Below are 19,463 nucleotides of genomic sequence, written 5' to 3'. Positions count from 1 at the left end.
TTGGTTATCTAAGCAGACATCGCAAAAACCATCGGTCCGACGGTCCTGACTGGTAAATTTTGACTTGGTCCGACTAAATTTGTGATTGGGTCGGTTGTCTGACCGACAGTTTTCTTGGCCAGGTGTAAAAAAAAAATGAAGATTTAATCTTTTATCAATTATCAAACACTGCTTAAAAATAAAAATTATTTATTTTGTTTAACAGAAAATCATGTTTTTATCAATGAAATTGTCAAATAACCAATTGTTTACAAATCCGATGTCGTTTTCCGGTAGTGTAGATGTCGGAATGCGTACCGCACTAAGGCAAACACCATGCAGCATTTGCCTCCCTTTGCAATACATTATTAAATAATGTTTACTACCGTATATATCGCGCGATGCGCGATGTTTTGAAACGCTAAAATGATAAACTTTTGTCATAAACATTGGAATGTTTTAAATGATAGTTCCAAATGTTCCAAACAATAATCTTATCATTAGAAACATGTTACTCGATTACGAAAACAGTACCGGTACAGTCTGAAGAATACAAATTGCCAACAAATCGACCAATCAGAATTTTCATTACGATTGAGTGCGAGTGTCTGTCAAAAAATGGCTACCTTAAATAAAGCTGGTTTAATAATATTTTGTCAAATTAAGCTCAATGAACTGTTAATTATGTTCAAGTCACGATCTTTCTCCTTTTTCTTCTCTGAAAAACACATCAAAATTTAAATAATAGTCTAAAATACTTACACAATATAAAACCATTGTATTCCAATCCTTTATTTTACTTTTTATTGACTTTATACAGGAAAGTTCCAATAAAGGAAGGATATTTCTTGTATAACGTCATTCTAAATTTAACATTTGCCATGTTAAGTCTAAAAAGTCTTGTTAGGGCTAATCCATTTAAACATATAACCCCCAGGGGGAAGGCACTTTTAAATTATGCCACCCCCCTACAGAAGCAAATTTATCCTTGTGTGGTCTGAATTAGCGAATAAAGAAACCCACCTATATACTATTTACTATTTAAATAATTGCCTTCCCCTGTGGGTTTTATGTAATACTGGGAGAGCCCTTAGTAATTTGGAATAATTGCCTTGGGTTGCTCAAATTCCGAATTTTATACAGCAGGGTTAGTTTAAAAATTTGATGTCAAGCAATGGTATAAGAATTTGAGCATCCAAAAGTCTAATTTCGATGACTGCTTTTTATGAACAGGAATGATTTGTTTTTTTAACTTTTATGGCCAAAAAAACAGGAAATCAGCTGATAAGAGGAAAATTGCCATCCCCATTTAAAAAGCCCTGATAAAATGTATCTAAAATCCAGATATTGAGCAAGCCTATAACAGTGGTCGAAATTAACACGAGCCTGCAAGCCCAGCACTGGTAAAATTTCTTTCGGGCTTGCTCAAATTCTGAATTTCATATAGCAGGGCTTGTTCAAAAGTTTGATGCCAAGTAATAGTATTAGAATTTTGGCTTGTTCATCCAAAAGTCTAATTTCGATGACTTCTATAAAATATTTAACCAGCATAGGGCTTATCAGCTTGTGCTTATTTTGACTGCTGGTATAAACTGAACACGTGTACCGAGTACTCACTTTTGCCTCTCAGACTTGTAGTTGGCCGTCAGGTCATCAAAGAGTTTACTATTCATCTCCATAAATGTCTTGAGAACATTGTAAACAAGAGCTACTATAGTCTGGTTCCAGTGTTCCTTCGAGATTTTGTAGAGCGCGGGGAACATGATGGGCAGAATCACGCCTGAGTTCTCCTCGATCAACTGTATCACATAGTCGTTGTTCCAGTAGTAAAGGGCCCGTTCAGCTACCTGGATCGTGGAAATAAAGGACATAGTATTAATTGTGGATATTGTTAGGACACACCAAATTGATTCTATTTTTAATGTCATCCGGCGAGTAGGTCTTCAGGTCAAAGAATGAAAATACAAACAATGATAAAAATCTGAAATATGATTTTATAGCGATTAATTTTTAACATAACAATGATTTGAATCAAGAAAAATATCATGTACAGAAAGAAATAACCTGCAAATGTATAATGTTAATATTTTTTTATAACTTCCATTAGGAGAATCTGCTATTAAGAGCAATTTTAATATACAGAATAAATGCAGGTTTTTATTGTTTTTCAATATTATTTTTTTTTAAATTTAATTGAACGCTAAATATAAAATCAGTTTAGTGTGGCCTAATTGTTTAAAAAAACAAACATTTTCATATTGATTGTGAAGATCGCAATGATCTACATTTAATGCGCTTTGAAGATTGAAAGAAAAAATTGTTTTCTGAAATGCCAAACGTAATTTGATTTCTTTCCAATTAAGATCATGAACAGTTTATGAAAAGCGATACGTAATTTCCGCTTGAAAAGAAAAACTCATGTATGTACAATGATCTCAATTTGAAGAAGTTTCAAACTAAAAGCCATGTATGTGAGCTGAGCTAAGGTTTTCTTGGATTTTTTCCCACCATGTTCCAAATTTGGGGAAAAATCTGACCTTCGGTAAAAATTCATGACAAAATAGCTGACATAATAGAAAATAGCCATGTTTTGACTTATTATACATACAGTTTAATGCATAAGAGCAGATCTGTGAAAGATATTATTACAGAAATACAATGCTTTTTCTTTAGTTCAAAGAAACTGTCTACGAATTGGGAATATATTATACATGTTTGAAGGAAATTGAAACTTCTTTCAAGGGAATCCTGCTGTAAGAAGACAGAAAATTACCCCGAGGAAATTCACTGAAATAACAGTCTTAATATATGGAAGTCTCAAAAACACACAGAAATGTAATTAATGCAAATTGGGCTGGTTTCAATTGAAGAATTTAATCAATCTTAGTCGTAAATTGAAATTGTTTCATATTTTCGATATTTGTTACAAATGTGTTTACATTGAACTTCAGCCAGGATTAAAGATGAGCGCAAAATTGAGGAAATATGAAATCTTTTTTTATACCATGTGTGATGTTAATAGAAATTGAAGAGTATTGAAGTGTCGACTAAGAACCTTTAATGAAATGGGACCCTGGTTTGTTGATTTCAATTCAGTTTGGAACCATTCAAGCAAGAGCTGGGATCCGGATTGGACACATAAAATTATCATTTAAGTTGAACAGGACTGACAAAAAAAAGATCTAAAGTTTATATTATCTGGAATGTGAAATTCAATGCATGGCAAAAAAAGTGAGATTTATTTTACGCTGCAATGATGAACATGCAAAAGTTGCCCATGTAAAGCATTTCAGCTGCAAACAAAGGTAACAAAATAAAATCTGCTATACATATACATGTACATGTGATTACAAACCATTTACCATTCCTGGGTGTGTTAACCAGTACTATAATTAATCACGCTTCCGAGCAGGGATCAAACCCAAGAGCCTCTGTCTAATAATGCTCTCTGATCAATAGTCTGATTAAGCTCTCTAATCAAGAGTCTGATACATTCATTCTCTAATCAAGAGTCTGATACATTCATTCTCTAATCAAGAGTCTGATACATTCACTCTCTAATCAAGAGTCTGATACATTCACTCTCTAATCAAGAGTCTGATACATTCATTCTCTAATCAAGAATCTGATACATTCATTCTATAATCAAGAGTCTGATACATTCATTCTCTAATCAAGAGTCTGATACATTCACTCTCTAATCAAGAGTCTGATACATTCATTCTCTAATCAAGAGTCTGATACATTCATTCTCTAATCAAGAGTCTGATACATTCTCTGATCAATAGTCTGATACATTCTCTGATCAAGAGTGTGATCAAGCTCTCTGATCAAGTCTGAAAAACGCTCTCTGATTCAGAGTCTTGACTTCACTCTTGGATCTAGACTCTGTATACACTAACCACTCGGCCATCGCCACTGATGATCGCCCTACCTGGAAGTGTGGACTGGAGACACATCTGGAAATCTGTCGGAAGAGTGGCTCCATTATCTTCTGGAACTGGGTGGGCTCAATCACGTCCAGGATCTCCTCAATCTCGCCCAGAAACATAACCTGGGAACAGGGAGATAAAAGTTAAAAACCAAACACAACAGGATATATAATACTCCTTTCTGTGACTTTAACACCAGACTGTCTATAAATACCTTAATCTAAAAATTATATGCTATCTAACTCAAGGCATTTGATATTTTTCTGATTATAACAAATACATACCAAACACCGGTAACGTCTGCAATTGTGGAGTCATCAATATCATAATATTTTTTTATAAAAAATGTAGTGATTAATTTTCATATGTACGCTATAATGACGTCATATGATTTACCCGTTTCCAGTGTATTTAAATTTCTATTTTTAGATTTGGCATCTATTTTGAAGCACTTCACTATAATCTGCTTAATACAAGTCTTTTACTTAATATATTGAAAATTCCAAGTGTCTATTTTATAACAAACGCGAGGGTTAAATAATCATATCACTCTGAGGAAAGCTCATGTCAAACGGTAGCAATACAGATAGGCAAATGTCATGTATATGAGATATTTACATGGACAAGTCACGTGAGGTATAATAATACTTATAACTCACCTCTTTTTGATTACAGGTTTTTGGCCAGAACTTAAGCAGACCTTTTATAACCTGAAATTAAAATTCAAACTGTTTCTTCGCTTATACGTATAACTCACCTCTTTTTGACTACAGGTTTTTGGCCAGAATTTAAGCAGACCTTTTATAACCTGAAATTAAAATTCACACTTTCAATTACATGTTGTATACTTGCTCCGCATATTCCATCATCTCGTGACTGTTTTTGAACTATTCATGAAAAGTGACTATAATTCATTACACCAAGTCTTATAACTAAATTAAAGAAAGCCAAGATTAAATCATTATTTGCTCTAACTCTTTTTGTTTTTAAAGTTATGTCTATTGAAATTTCCCTTTTTTTTTCACTGTACAAATTAATATCTTAGAAACAATCTGAAAGGGAAGGCGTTAAAATTGTGACGTTATTTTTTCTTGTGTATTCAACTTCACAAACTCTGTGCTATGCAGGATTTAAATCTGCACTCTCACAGATTGACAGTTTTGACATTTTGTTGAGTTTTTATCTCAGAATCAGTGGATTTTGGTGCCAATGCCTTTTATTCAGTCATTTAAAATAACCAACAACAGAAGAGATTTTTTTTCGGAAAAGAGCTGAAAATTTCATTTTAGCGTTAGTATAACTTTTAGCCATAAAACATCAACTTTCAATTGCGCACAGCAATATATTCTACTTAGTCAGCAGGTTTGTAGCCCTGGTTTGCAAGCATTGCCACAAAAATTGGCTCATTCCAAGACAAAACATACAAAAGCTGTCAAACAGTCAATCTGTGAGAGTGCAGCTTTTAAGTAGAGCTCGGTGAGTTCAAACAAACTAGAGAATATCATTGATATGCATTCTAACTAGAAGAAAGTGAAATTATAACATAGTGAATCATAGCTATATGTCTCAGAAATATATATATATATATATATATACATCGTATTCAACATGCGTTTGACTAAGATTTTTTTGAAACATATTTGACATATAAAATAATACTATAAAGATTCAATTGTATTTAAAAAAACGCAACTTAACAACAAATGCCTACAAACTGTTAAAAAAACATCCCATCGTTTCAAAACGTGTAATGAACGATTTATACATTTCTTTTGTATTTACCTAATAATATTGTTCACCAAATTGTTACAACCATATATTTTGTTAAAATGATTATCATCGCCCTAAACGTGACCAAAAGCAATTCAAACAGTATGTTATTTTTTCACTGCATAATTTCACTCACACATTCTGTTATGCTGAATTTATCATGCTGCTTTTGTTTCAGCTTATATGTAAAGAAAGAAAAAAAATCCATGTTGTTGTATATACATACCAACAGCCTTAACCCTTTCGGCGCCAAATATTAATTTAAAAGTATGCATGGAATAATTTTATGTCGCAATAATTTAACATCAGCGGTCCTCAGACTGACACTAATGCGCCGAAAGGGTTAAATTATTATTTATTTATTTTTTTATCCACTATCCCTAGGGTAGGACTGTGGCCCCAGCCTGTCATTTTTTGAAAAATTGGCGCCAAAAGAGTTAAACACATGTATAACCATAAATCTAAGTGTTAACTTGTAGTATCAGCACAAATGTTTAAATTGCTCTTTACAAGATTCCTAAAGAAAGAGAATTGACAAATACTATAGATCTAAGTTAAATGGATTTATAAAATTCAAGACGTTAAAATCAGCTCCAACTATCCTCCCATCAAATTTAATGTACATCTGACGAAGTTTCTATAGTTTTCAATTTACAGCTGAATTACCTTTTAATATAACACAATCGCAAGAATTATTCATTATAAAGCAAAATCTTGCCAATACTTAAATGCAACCAGAATGGTTTGCGATTAACTAATGACCATTTTGTAGAATATTTAAGATCAGTGTCAGTGCTCCAGCTAGACCTGATAAGCAGGGTGGGGCCACCCCGTTCCTTTCTCGCACCCTGCTGCCTTTTTACCCCACCCCTTGGCCCTTTTGTTTGATAGGAGTCAGTTTTCAGAAATATGTACAAAAATAATAAATATACATCTGTAATTTTAACAGCTAAGGTATTCAAAACATTTTTTTTGAATTTAAAGTAGTTACTGTACAAAACAAACGCAACAGAATTGACCCTTGCAAGTGCCCAATTAAGGCGTATTCAATGCGCATCAAAAGTGCCTTTCTGACCTAGCACACTGCCCTTTTCAATCAAATCTTGGCTGGAGCATTGAGTGTTATTTCTAAAATTTACTATCAATATAAACGTTTTAAGCTTAGTATCAATACTTTCAAGTTAAGCCCCACCCCAAAGTGTCAATTTTACAAGTGTGCCAGTTAATGAATACTTACATCTTCAGTTAGGCTGGCGTCCTTTTCCAAAAACTGTACCACACAGTAAGCCAACTGAAAAACACAAAATTAAGCCATTACACAACCTGAATTATGAGTAAGTATCAAGTTTAAGGTCAAAGTTCATTTGCAAAAGCAGCATATATTTGCCTATGGCCATTATGAACATATAGTCCTGGCCACAAGCAGAATATAAACATATCAATAAATAAGACAATATGTTTCAATATACTACTGTTTGCAAATGAAATTAGCATAGCATGATGTTTATTATGTTTAAACAAAGCATGATCACAACGCAAATTTTGCGCTTTAATTTTTACCGCTGTTATTTGTACCGCCTCAACAGCAGCTTTGGTCGAACAGCTTCAACTCTTGAGAGAGTAATATTTGTCAGTGTCGTTGTTGTAAGCACAATTTAAAGCTATGAAGTTAAATGGCCAGTTGAAGTAAATCACTACAAAACTATACATGTAAAGATGTTTTTTCGGGTAATAAGCCCGCCTCTTAGTATGCTCCATTCAATTTGTTCAACATTCTCCAAATCACTGATGGTTAGAGTTGGTGTTTCTTTAATGCGTTAGGTCAATTGACAAGACATCGATGATTCATAATTTACTTGGATGGTTTTGGGCAGAAAAAAAACCAAAGAATATTTGATGCTTTCAGACCTTGAAACGCTAAGTTCATTTGCAAACAAGTAGTATCACAGAAAACAATGTAGGAAAGATAATAAAATTAGAAATACTTTGCATTGCAAAACAGTTGACCCAAAAAAACTTCATCATAATTTCATACATTTTCAAAGTTAATATGACATGATAAAAAAATTAAAATAAACATGCTTGGTCAATGGAAGGCTTCTTTAAGTAACTTCATGTTTATGAAACAAAACTTGTTTTTGTCTGTGTGTAATTGTTTTTACCTGAAAGTTGTAAGAGAAAACTGACTTTGTATGGTCTTTAAATAACAATAATGCCAATAATGATATAATACTGAACTATGGTTAACTAAAAACCAAACAATCAACATTTCAACATGGACCAAACCTGACTTCTGCACTAAAATTCAGTAAAATATTCTGAGAAATTAACTTCAAATGGTAAAATAAATGACAAATACACATGTATATTCATAATGGTCTTTCTTTGATTTCAAAAATGATTGAACGCAATTGTTAATAACAGCGAGGCTATTTTCATCATTATACAAGCAAATAATGACACCCTTTTTCTTCTTCTGAACAATGACCCTGTGTTTATTCCACTTTTTCGTTCAAATGGAACGACCCTCGTTATCTATTTATTACAGTCATTAAAACAAGTCTTATTGGACTAGTTTGACCAATAAACCAAGCCAGATTCTTGCACAATGGTTGGTCATCAATTCTTAACCAAGTTCTGCTATTGGTAGCATTAAACCAGTCGTGCACTTATTTCACCCAAAGATCTGTATCATTAAATTCCTCTACATATTTTTACTTATTTCTGTCTTTTAAAGATGCTGCTATTATGAAAGAGATATTAAGAAAACATAATCCCTGGACATAAGCAGCTTTAGTGTATAATATGATAAGTCTTATCAACAGCACTTCAAGCCTTTTTATGAATGACAATTGTTTTAAATTCAATTCCATATAAAATAGTTATGTCACCCATAACCAAAGCGAGATTGAGATAATACACAAGTGCTATAGTGCTATTGAGTAATTTCAATCATTACAGTAGCGGGTGACACAACTTTCTTGTATCATGTTGTCAAGGACAACGTTCAATAAAATCATGCTGTATAAGTGACCATTGTTAAGAATTAATGACTTTTGAAGCTTTTTTTCTCAATAAGTAACAATAAATGCGTGTAAACTCTTACTTAAGTTCAACACTTAGTCAATGAAATTTAACTTTTGGATGAACAAGTCTGAATTCTTATCTCATTGCTCATCATCAAATTTTTTAACAAGCCCTACTATATAAAAATTCAAGCCCAGAAGATAATTTACTAGTGCAGGGCTTGAGGGCTTGTGTTAATTTTGACCACTGCTTAATGCGTGTAAACTCCTACTTAAGTCCACCACAATGCGTGTAAACTCCTACTTAAGTTCACCACAATGCGTGTAAACTCCTACTCAAGTTCACCATAATGCGTGTAAACTCCTACTTAAGTTCACCACAATGCGTGTAAACTCCTACTCAAGTTCACCATAATGCGTGTAAACTCCTACTCAAGTTCACCACAATGCATGTAAACTACTTAAGTTCACCACAATGCATGTAAACTCCTACTCAAGTTCACCACAATGCATGTAAACTACTTAAGTTCACCACAATGCATGTAAACTACTTAAGTTCACCACAATGCGTGTAAACTACTTAAGTTCACCACAATGCATGTAAACTCCTACTTAAGTTCACCACAATGCGTGTAAACTCCTACTTAAGTTAAGAGTAAACACTCACCTGGGCGTGATATAAGCTCAGACTTTTGGCTTTATGAAGTGGTATCAACACCTTCATTAAAAACTGTTTGTGTTCTGACTTTAATGGTAGAGCAAACCCGTTGATAATGCTGAAAAACAGAAAAACAAACATTCACTTTTTAACAAACATTCACTTTAAACAAACATTCACTATTAAACAAACATTCACTTTTAAACAAACATTCACTTTTAAACAAACATTCACTTTTTGCTACTTTCTTTAAAACAAATATGTTTATTGCTTATTTTTGCGTTAAGTAAGCTATTCCGCATTAGTCATGCACTGCCTTATGCCAATTTGATTAAGTAAAATCCAAATAAACAACTATCTTAGTGTTTGGCACCAATGTCTCTACACTAGCCAAAAAGCATGCATGAACCGGTCAGGGCTTTTTCACCAAAAATTGTGAAGAGGCCTAGCATTTTCATTTTGTGAAATTTAAACGCGTGAAATTCTGCAAATTGGGAAATTAAAATGCGTAAAAGTCTCAAAATGGGAAATCCTACATATGAGGATTGAAGACACATTTTAAACACCAGTCAAGGTATCCATATGAAACTTAGAACTCATGTTACAAAACACAGGCTCATATCTTACAAGTGAGTCTACTTCTACCTGATTTTTTCAATTATGATCTTTTTAATAAGAAATGTGTACAAAAACTCCACAGGGTCAAGCTTTCATTGTAAATTTTTGAAGTAAGATCTTCCTTTTTGGGAAAAATATCTGGGAATTGTGAAAGAAATATCTGGAAATTGGGAAAATATGCCATTTTCCCCTATTGTGAAGAAGCCTAATTTCGGCCTCTAGCAAAGAAGGTGAAAAAGCTCTGCCACCTTTTTCATACAAACAATTAATAACCACAATTTGACGGTTGTTTTGATTGGAGGTTATCTAAATAATTAATTCAGAATCGGTCTTGCGATACCACTGGCAGAGACATGAGCATAAACACTAATTAATACAAAAGTTACAAAGTAAATATAATTTCAGAAAATATATTTCTTGGGAAATTTCATTGTCTTCTACCAATCAAAACTTTTTCAAACCTCAAATATGTTAAAACTTTAAAGTTCAAATAAGATCAAGATTTCTTTTAATGAGGTATGCAGTAACAAAAATCTTAAACCCCTGACCACTTTAAACATATCATGTATACAAAGTCGTTAAATCAACTATGAAATATAAAGACTTATTTACGTATTATTTATCATTCCTAAGAGAATGCCAACACTGGAATGGAAAGTCTAACTAGTTTCATGTAAATTGGATTTCATAACATTACTCCTATTTCATTATGGCATAACATCGGCCTCATGATGAGTATTTTGACACTTACCTGCCTAAAATCTCTAGCAATTCACCAACACCATTAAATGATTCTGTTTCATATATAAACCTGAAAAAGATACAGATTGTTTTAAATCACAAATGAAATTGAACATCTACAAGAAATTTTAAATTTTACAAATAAATCCATTGTGAACAGATAATAGTTTAATAGTTTTCACAGATGATCTGTTGGGCATAGCTTAAAAATAGTGATTCATAACAACCTAATCTAACCTAACATATATTGTTCTATGGGGCACAGCCTAACAGATATTGTTCTATGGGGCACAGCCTTACATATATTTTTCTATAGGGCACAGCCTGGCAGATATTGTTCTATGGGGCATAGCCTATAGCCTAACAGATATTGTTCTATAGGGCACAGCCTCACATATATTTTTCTATAGGGCACAGTCTGGCAGATATTGTTCTATGGGGCATAGCCTATAGCCTAAAGATATTGTTCTATAGGGCACAGCCTCACATATATTGTTCTATGGGGCACAGCCTAACAGATATTGTTCTATGGGGCACAGCCTAACAGATATTGTTCTATGGGGCACAGCCTAACAGATATTGTTCTATGGGGCACAGTCTGGCAGATATTGTTCTATGGGGCACAGCCTAACAGATATTGTTCTATGGGGCACAGCCTAACAGATATTGTTCTATGGGGCACAGCCTAACAGATATTGTTCTATGGGGCACAGCCTCACATATATTGTTCTATGGGGCACAGCCTAACAGATATTGTTCTATGGGGCACAGCCTCACATATATTGTTCTATGGGGCACAGCCTCACATATATTGTTCTATGGGGCACAGCCTAACAGATATTGTTCTATGGGGCACAGCCTCACATATATTGTTCTATGGGGCACAGCCTAACAGATATTGTTCTATGGGGCACAGCCTAACATATATTGTTCTATGGGACATAGCCTAACAGATATTGTTCTTAGGGGCATAGCCTAACATATATTGTTCAAAAGGGCACAGCCTAACAGATATTGTTCAATGGGGCATAGCCTAACAGATATTGTTCTATGGGGCACAGCCTCACAGATATTGTTCTATGGGGCACAGCCTAACAGATATTGATCTATGGGGCACAGCCTTACAAATATTGATCTATGGGGCATAGCTTTTCAAATACTGATCTATGGGGCATAGCCATACAAATATTGATAGATGGGGCTTTGTTTTACAAATGGTTCTTCATTCAACTTACCTAAGAAATATATTATTAATTTGTTTCCTAATGAAAGCCCGTAAGCCTAAGAATTTCCCGTATATTCTGTGCAGCACGGTCTTGAGAAAGTCTCTCTCTCGTGGATCTTCACTGTCAAATAGCTCTAACAACTGGAACACAAAAATCAAATACATTTTAAAAACTGGTCAAAAATAAGGGTTTAAATTGTTATTAATTATACATGATACTAATTAATGTTTTACAAATTTGGCATTTGGCAGTCGGAACCTAACATTACTTCAATGTGACACAATTCCTAACAATGTTTGTCAAATTTCACTCTATTCAAGTTCTTCACAGCCGGATACAATGTGCCCATTTCTCCATTAGCACACTGTCCCTCCTTTGCCCACCCTGCCCTGTGTATATTTGTTTCAGCTTCATAATGAAATTCAAGACTAGCCTTACTCTACAGAGACCAAGACATACAATGACTGACACATTAACCAGAGCTGGGAGGAGCACAAGCCAAGGCTCATCTGTTTTTATTCGAGGAAGGGGCATAACTCAACAATTATTAAACCAAGACTTACAGGTCTGCTGTATATGTGTGTAATGTCTCTGGAAACATGTCTACCAAGTTTCAAATAAATCAATCAATGAATGCATGTATAGACTGCCAACAATGACACCAAGGCTACGACAATACCTCAACCTTTTCTTAGAAAAACAGATGTCGAGCTTAATGAAGTTACATATTTCTACATGTGACAAATAATAGCCCATAACTTTATGCCTTCATATATGTGGGAGCCACAAACAGACAGGGTCCAACAAACAGGCATGATATGTCTATTTTCAGGCAGAGCTGAGCTTTAAATAGACCGACCCATTTGTTGAAAATGCTTGTTTTTGGGACCCTGCCCTTTTGTGGGTCTTACATGTACAGCATCTAAGAATGAACCAAGAAGAACCAGGTTCTGTTGGCAAGTAGCATCTAATGGCACACAATCAGAGAACATTGTGAAATTTAGTTTTAGCAAAGAAAATCTGGATTTCTTTGAACTTTTGATTCACAACAGATGCAAAGTCTTTAGTTTGTCAGATAAAATGCAGTTTTTTCTTTTTTATGAATTGGGCCAGAGCCCTTAGAAATGTTTAAATAGTGTCAAAATGCCTCAAATTGTGAATACACCATATATTTATGAATGGGAATTTTTTTATGTTGTATCAATGTCTAAACATCTTGTTTTCAAGCATTTTAAGACACAAAGCTTAAATTCAAACATATCTGTAAGTTCAAAAATATAATTTCTACATATATCTTTTTGGGAGTGTTAATTTTGAATCCAAATTTGGTAAAGAAGTATACTTTTTGGGTTTGAGGCCGAATTTCGCCCCAAATTAAAAAAAGCCCCAGACATAGGTTTTATTCTCAAGTCTGAAGATATTAAGAGAACCAGAGCTTATGTGGAACAGTTGAAGAGCATAACTCCTCAAATTACTCTAATAATTACGGATATTATTAGCATCATTTTACTTATAGCAAAGCTATATCAATGCAGCGATGTAAATGAAATCTGAGCCAAGATGGATCTTGAAAGATGCTTCTCAATATTATTTAATCTCCTTATTCAACAGACAAACTGAATTTCATTCCTGTTCGGCCACATATTTTCACCATAGATTTGCATAAACTCCTTTCATTCCTGTTCGGCCACATATTTTCACCATAGATTTGCATAAACTCCTGATCTTGGCCAAATGAAGCAGATTTCTTTTTCCTGACGGCTTTCAAATAGAGAAAAAAATAGAAGTCTGCAAAATATCATGTGGTGAAATGCAAACTTGTAGCTTGATGCCTTGGAATATTATTTGTTTTAAACTACCTTACTATACCATTTTAAAGAAAACACCCATTGGACCTTCAAGATCAATTTATAAATAAAAAAATACATATATATTAAAGGGACAAGACACCAGATGATACAATTGCAATGAAAAAAAGAAAATTGTCAAAAACATACATGAGATTGTTATCTTTGTGTACAACACATGGAATCATTTTTAGCAATGTATTATATGGCTTACATCACATGCATTTTTCACAGTTTTTTGCCCATAACTCGAATTGAAATTTGCTGGGATTGTCTAAAATTTTCTTTTCAAAATACCTACGGTATATTTATTTGTACTCATAAACAGATAGCTGGGAAACCATTGCACACTTTTTTTATAACAGGGGTAAATCAGTCGAGAGAGCAACATGATTTTTGCGTTCATTTGTTAAATCATGTAAAAGGATGTATCATCGACCTCCTCGATAGCGCACATTGACAAGTCTAGGCCTTTTTTTGAGGAAATACTATATTTGGCGATTTTTGGACTATCTGGTGTCCAGTCCCTTTAAAGGAAGAAAAAAAGTTGAATACAAAATCTCTCTTTCTTGTAGATTTCCAATTTATGGAGAACAGTTCCTTAAAATCTACTGTTTTCGACAAAACCTATTTTAAAGACGGCTTCCATCTTACTCTATAATGCACCCACTTACATAAAGCTTCTTAAGGACTTAATTTGACTGCAAGAGACTTTCACAATTCCAATCGCACTAACGTAGAAGGTAGCAGATATGTTACTCTTAACGAATAACCATTAAACACGCTAATTTGAATATACTCACTTGAAGCACGAACTTTTGATCAATAAACTTTTTTGCATGGCTGGGCTGAAAGTCCGGAGATTCCAAGAATCGAAGAAAAAACTCGTAGACAATCTGAAACGTTCAAAGAAGATTTTGATTATTATTTTTTTTCTTCCATCATTTTGGGAAGGGCCATGGGGGCCTTTTAAAAAGATAAAATAACAAACAACAATAACAATGATTGGGAATGGGGCCGACAGGCCTTTCAGATTGCAATAAATGCGTCATTTTGACTCAAATTAGGAATTAAAATTCTGCCTAGAAATGAACAAGAATGCTGTTAAAAAATAGACATAAAAGAAATAAGAATCTGGTATATGGCTAAGCATTGGTAATGGAATAATATTTAGCCATAAAACACTGGGATAAATTGCTTCTAGTTCAAAGAAAATGTGTGCTTTATACATTATCATATTCAAAAAGACATTTTCAGTAAATTCAGGCCACTCCAGAGACTTATTATGCAGGAAGACCACAGGTTCACAAGTCATTAACAACATACGTAATTATATTCAAACATGACCTTAAGCCAAAGGCTAAGATTCGAAGAGTTCCGAGAAATAAACGCTAGACTGTTATATCTTATACATCTCCTCAGAATTTATAGAGAATTGATGTTTAACCAAGATGTGTTTAAAACGTCACATTTTTGTAGAACAGTTCATTAAAACTTAAATTGTGAAACAAGCTATTGCAACTTATATTTATCACTCTCATTGGCATGATGGTGTGCAAGAGTGTGGTCGGGTGTTTTGGGAGAAACCAGGGTACCCGGAGAAAACCCACCTGTCCAGCTTGATGACAAACTCACATGCGCCCAGACCAGGAATCAAACCCAGGTCACCTCAGTAAGAAGCACCTACACTTACCACTGCGCTTACCAGATAACCAAAACAGATCATGACAAAAAGTATGACAAGTTAACGAGGGTAAATTCAGCAAACCTGTAGGTGCGGCCACGATGCTTCCAACGTCGGTTCGTCCTCCTCGGGTCAAATTCTGGGTTGTCGTTCGGAGGTAACGTCCGGAATATATTGCAGGCAATCTACAAATAAACAATAAAAGGGTTTGCAATATAATTTGACACAACATTTTTAACAAATATAAAGGTTTTATTGACAGACAGATAACAGCAGTGAATCTACAGTAACTTAAAATAAGCACCATCGGGGAAATGTGCAGAAGAGAGCTTGATTCTTTTCTCATTAAAATTTTTGCTTGAAGACCAGAACAAGCACAATCAATATCCCAAATCAGATGCAAATACAAATGCAAAAAATATTGCATTGAGTTACTGGCCAGTATCTCTAAACTAATAGCAAATATAAAACCCCAATTTTAGACATAAATTTTACATGAAACATGGCAAATTTTTATCAGATTTTTTTTATTTGTCATGATTTTTTTTCCATATCAGAGCTTTATTTGAAAACGCTGAATGTGTGTGCTTTCCTGTCTGAAAGATATTTGTACATTGATTTCAATTCAGATGTAATTTTCAAATCTGAACATTTTATATCGGTTAAGCTATAATTCCTCTATTAGTTTAGCTAGCCCTAGAATTGATTTTATTTGCACAACATTTTACAAAATAAATTTGTATTTTTGTTCACACAAGTAATTGTATGACAATATATTATACACTGAGCAGAGTCCAGTCTTCTGACATTGAGCACAGACAATTTATGGTAGTGTGAAACCTCATATTAAGTGCAGGGACCCACAGCAAATAAAGCTGCATACTTTAATGGCTTATTTCATTTATTTATTATATGTGATATATGATATTTATTTATTTTTATTTTATTTTTTTGGGGGGAGGGGGGGGGGGGGGTAACAGTTTAGTGAATCAACTTTTTACAACAATTCCCCATGCTTTCATTGGAATTTTTAGGTTGGAAATGATTTTGTAGACCATTTTCTTTGGTCACAAAATTTTATGAAAATGCCAAGCAGTCATGAAGGTAGCCAGAAGTTATGGTAAACCAAGTTTGTTTGTTACATTTTATGTATCGAAGATTGTTCTTTGTGGCAAGGGCCATCGATCCTGTCAGTTGAAATGTTTTCTGTCAAATTCTGGGGGAAAACTTATAATGCAAGTCAATGGAAGTTGCTCTACTGCCGTTTGACCCTTTACACTTAACTTTAATTTCCTTTTCAATTGTGATTTTTAATTACGGTAATAATATAATTTCTCATGGTTATTTAAAATTCAGCATTTATTATGCAAGCATTATTTGCCTGCAATAAACAATATGTCAGTATCTAAAATTACTACAAGGAAAAAAAATCCTGCAGCACAGTTGGATATTCGCAACCTTTTTATTATCAGATTTCTTAAGATGGCTTTAGCTAGCATTTTTCTAAGAAGTTGTCAATCAAACACCCAATGTAAACCACGCAATATCTATTTCATTAATTTCTCCCCCTCTTAGGCCTAAAATAAATACATTTGGTTCTGGTTACCTTACCCTACCTACGAAATAGGCACTGACCCTACCATTTTAATTGTTAGTTTGAGAAAAAAAATGAATACTAAAAAAAAACATTATTTTTTTTAGCGCTTTTTCAATATGTAGTTAAAAACCTTGAATTCTGATACGGAAGATTACTTTAACACCATTCTCCAATGATGAAAATAACATTCTTTTATAAAGCCTATTAAAACAAGAGATGTTAGTGAAACATTTATGCCCCCTTGGGAGCCAAATTGTTAGTAGGATTTGGACACTTAAATAAAAAATTGTTAGTAGGATTTGGACACTTAAATAAAATATGGACAATCAGAAAACCTTTTTTCAGCTTACAGTCACACTGACCTTGACCTTTGACCTCAAAATCAATAGGGTTCATCTGCTGGTCATGACCAATAAGCCTACCTAGTATGAGGTCCCTGGGTCAAAGCGTTCTCAAGTTATTGATCGGAAACCGTTTTTCATGTTAAGGTCACACTGACCTTGACCTTTGACCCACTGACCTCAAAATCAATAGGGTTCATCTGCTGGTCATGACCAATACACCTACCTAGTATGAGGTCCCTGGGTCAAAGCGTTCTCAAGTTATTGATCGGAAACCGTTTTTCATGTAAAGGTCACACTGACCTTGACCTTTGACCCACCGACCTCAAAATCAATAGGGTTCATCTGCTGGTGATGACCAATACACATACCAAGTATGAGGTCCCTCGGTCAAAGCGTTCTCAAGCTATTGATCGGAAACCGTTTTTCATGTTAAGGTCACACTGACCTTGACCTTTGACCCACTGACCTCAAAATCAATAGGGTTCATCTGCTGGTCATGACCAATACACCTACCTAGTATGAGGTCCCTGGGTCAAAGCGTTCTCAAGTTATTGATCGGAAACCGTTTTTCATGTAAAGGTCACACTGACCTTGACCTTTGACCCACTGACCTCAAAATCAATAGGGTTCATCTGCTGGTGATGACCAATACACATACCAAGTATGAGGTCCCTCGGTCAAAGCGTTCTCAAGTTATTGATCGGAAACCGTTTTTCATGTAAAGGTCACACTGACCTTGACCTTTGACCCACTGACCTCAAAATCAATAGGGTTCATCTGCTGGTGATGACCAATACACATACCAAGTATGAGGTCCCTCGGTCAAAGCGTTCTCAAGTTATTGATCGGAAACCATTTGGTATTCCGACCGACCGACAGACAGACAGACAGACAGACAGACCGACCGACATGTGCAAAACAATATACCCCACTTTTTTCAAAAGGGGGCATAAAAAGAAGCAAAAACGCCTACCTACCCTACCTATATTTGAAAAGGATGTAACCCTAACCAAACTTTTTTAAGCCTAATATCCATTCGTCGGCCTATGTGTCAGAGTGTTAAAATTTCTTTCAGCATATTATTGCATGGCACGTAAGCTGAAGAGCCAATTTTGAATAAACACAAGTCATTCTTATTCTTAAACTAGAGATTGCTTTTTTGAAAAAGCGCATGTCTCCCCCATTGTGTGGTCGTAGGTGAGAAATAATCAATGATGGATCCCAAAATCAATAGGGGCCATCAACTAGTCATGACTAACTGGCATACCAAGTATGAAGTTCCTGGGTGTAAACGTTCTTGAGTTATTGAGCAGAAACCGGTTCTTCACCTCAAGGTCAGTGACCTTGACCTTTGACCAACTGATTGCAAAATCAACTAGACATCATGACCAACCTCACTTCAAAGTTTGGTGAACCTAGATCAAAGTATTCTCCTGATATTGCACGGAAATATTTTTTACATTAGAGGTCACAGCGACGTTGACCTTTGACCTTGTGACCCCCAAAATATAGGAGTTTTCTAAACCTCATGATCAACCTCCCTACCAAGTTTGGTGAACCTAGGTCAAACCATTCTCAAGATATTGAGCGGAAATGTTTTTTACATTGGGGGTCGCCGCGACCTTGACCTTTGACCTAGTGACCCCAAAAACAATAGGGATCTTCTACACCTCATGACCAACCTCCCTACCAAGTTTGGTGAACCTAGGTCAAACCGTTCTCAAGATTTTGAGCAGAAATGTTTTTTATATTGGGGGTCGCCGCGACCTTGACCTTTGACCTAGTGACCCCAAAAACAATATGGATCCTCTACACCTCACGACCAACCTCCCTACCAAGTTTGGTGAACCTAGGTCAAACCATTCTCAAGATATTGAGCGGAAATGTTTTTTACATTGGGGGTCGCCGCGACCTTGACCTTTGACCTAGTGACCCCAAAAACAATAGGGATCCTCTACACCTCACGACCAACCTCCCTACCAAGTTTGGTGAACCTAGGTCAAACCATTCTCAAGATATTGAGCGGAAATGTTTTTTACAT

At 34.8% G+C, this 19,463-nt stretch overlaps 1 protein-coding gene across 1 annotated transcript in view; it reads right to left on the bottom strand.

The window, feature by feature from the left end:
• Positions 1 to 1,592: 1,592 nt before the first annotated feature.
• The window catches only part of LOC128207966 (serine/threonine-protein phosphatase 2A 56 kDa regulatory subunit alpha isoform-like), a 30,165-nt gene continuing 12,294 nt past the window's right edge, over positions 1,593 to 19,463 (bottom strand). The window contains 10 exon segments of the mRNA XM_052911201.1: positions 1,593 to 1,826; positions 3,914 to 4,033; positions 4,669 to 4,719; positions 6,919 to 6,972; positions 9,375 to 9,483; positions 10,735 to 10,794; positions 11,960 to 12,090; positions 14,601 to 14,693; positions 15,566 to 15,609; positions 15,612 to 15,666. Coding sequence (XP_052767161.1) covers positions 1,593 to 1,826; positions 3,914 to 4,033; positions 4,669 to 4,719; positions 6,919 to 6,972; positions 9,375 to 9,483; positions 10,735 to 10,794; positions 11,960 to 12,090; positions 14,601 to 14,693; positions 15,566 to 15,609; positions 15,612 to 15,666 — 951 coding nt within the window.

Source organism: Mya arenaria, chromosome 11, assembly GCF_026914265.1.
Source record: "Mya arenaria isolate MELC-2E11 chromosome 11, ASM2691426v1".
Taxonomy (NCBI): Eukaryota; Metazoa; Mollusca; class Bivalvia; order Myida; family Myidae; genus Mya; species Mya arenaria.
This window is presented reverse-complemented; position numbering and strand designations above follow the sequence as displayed.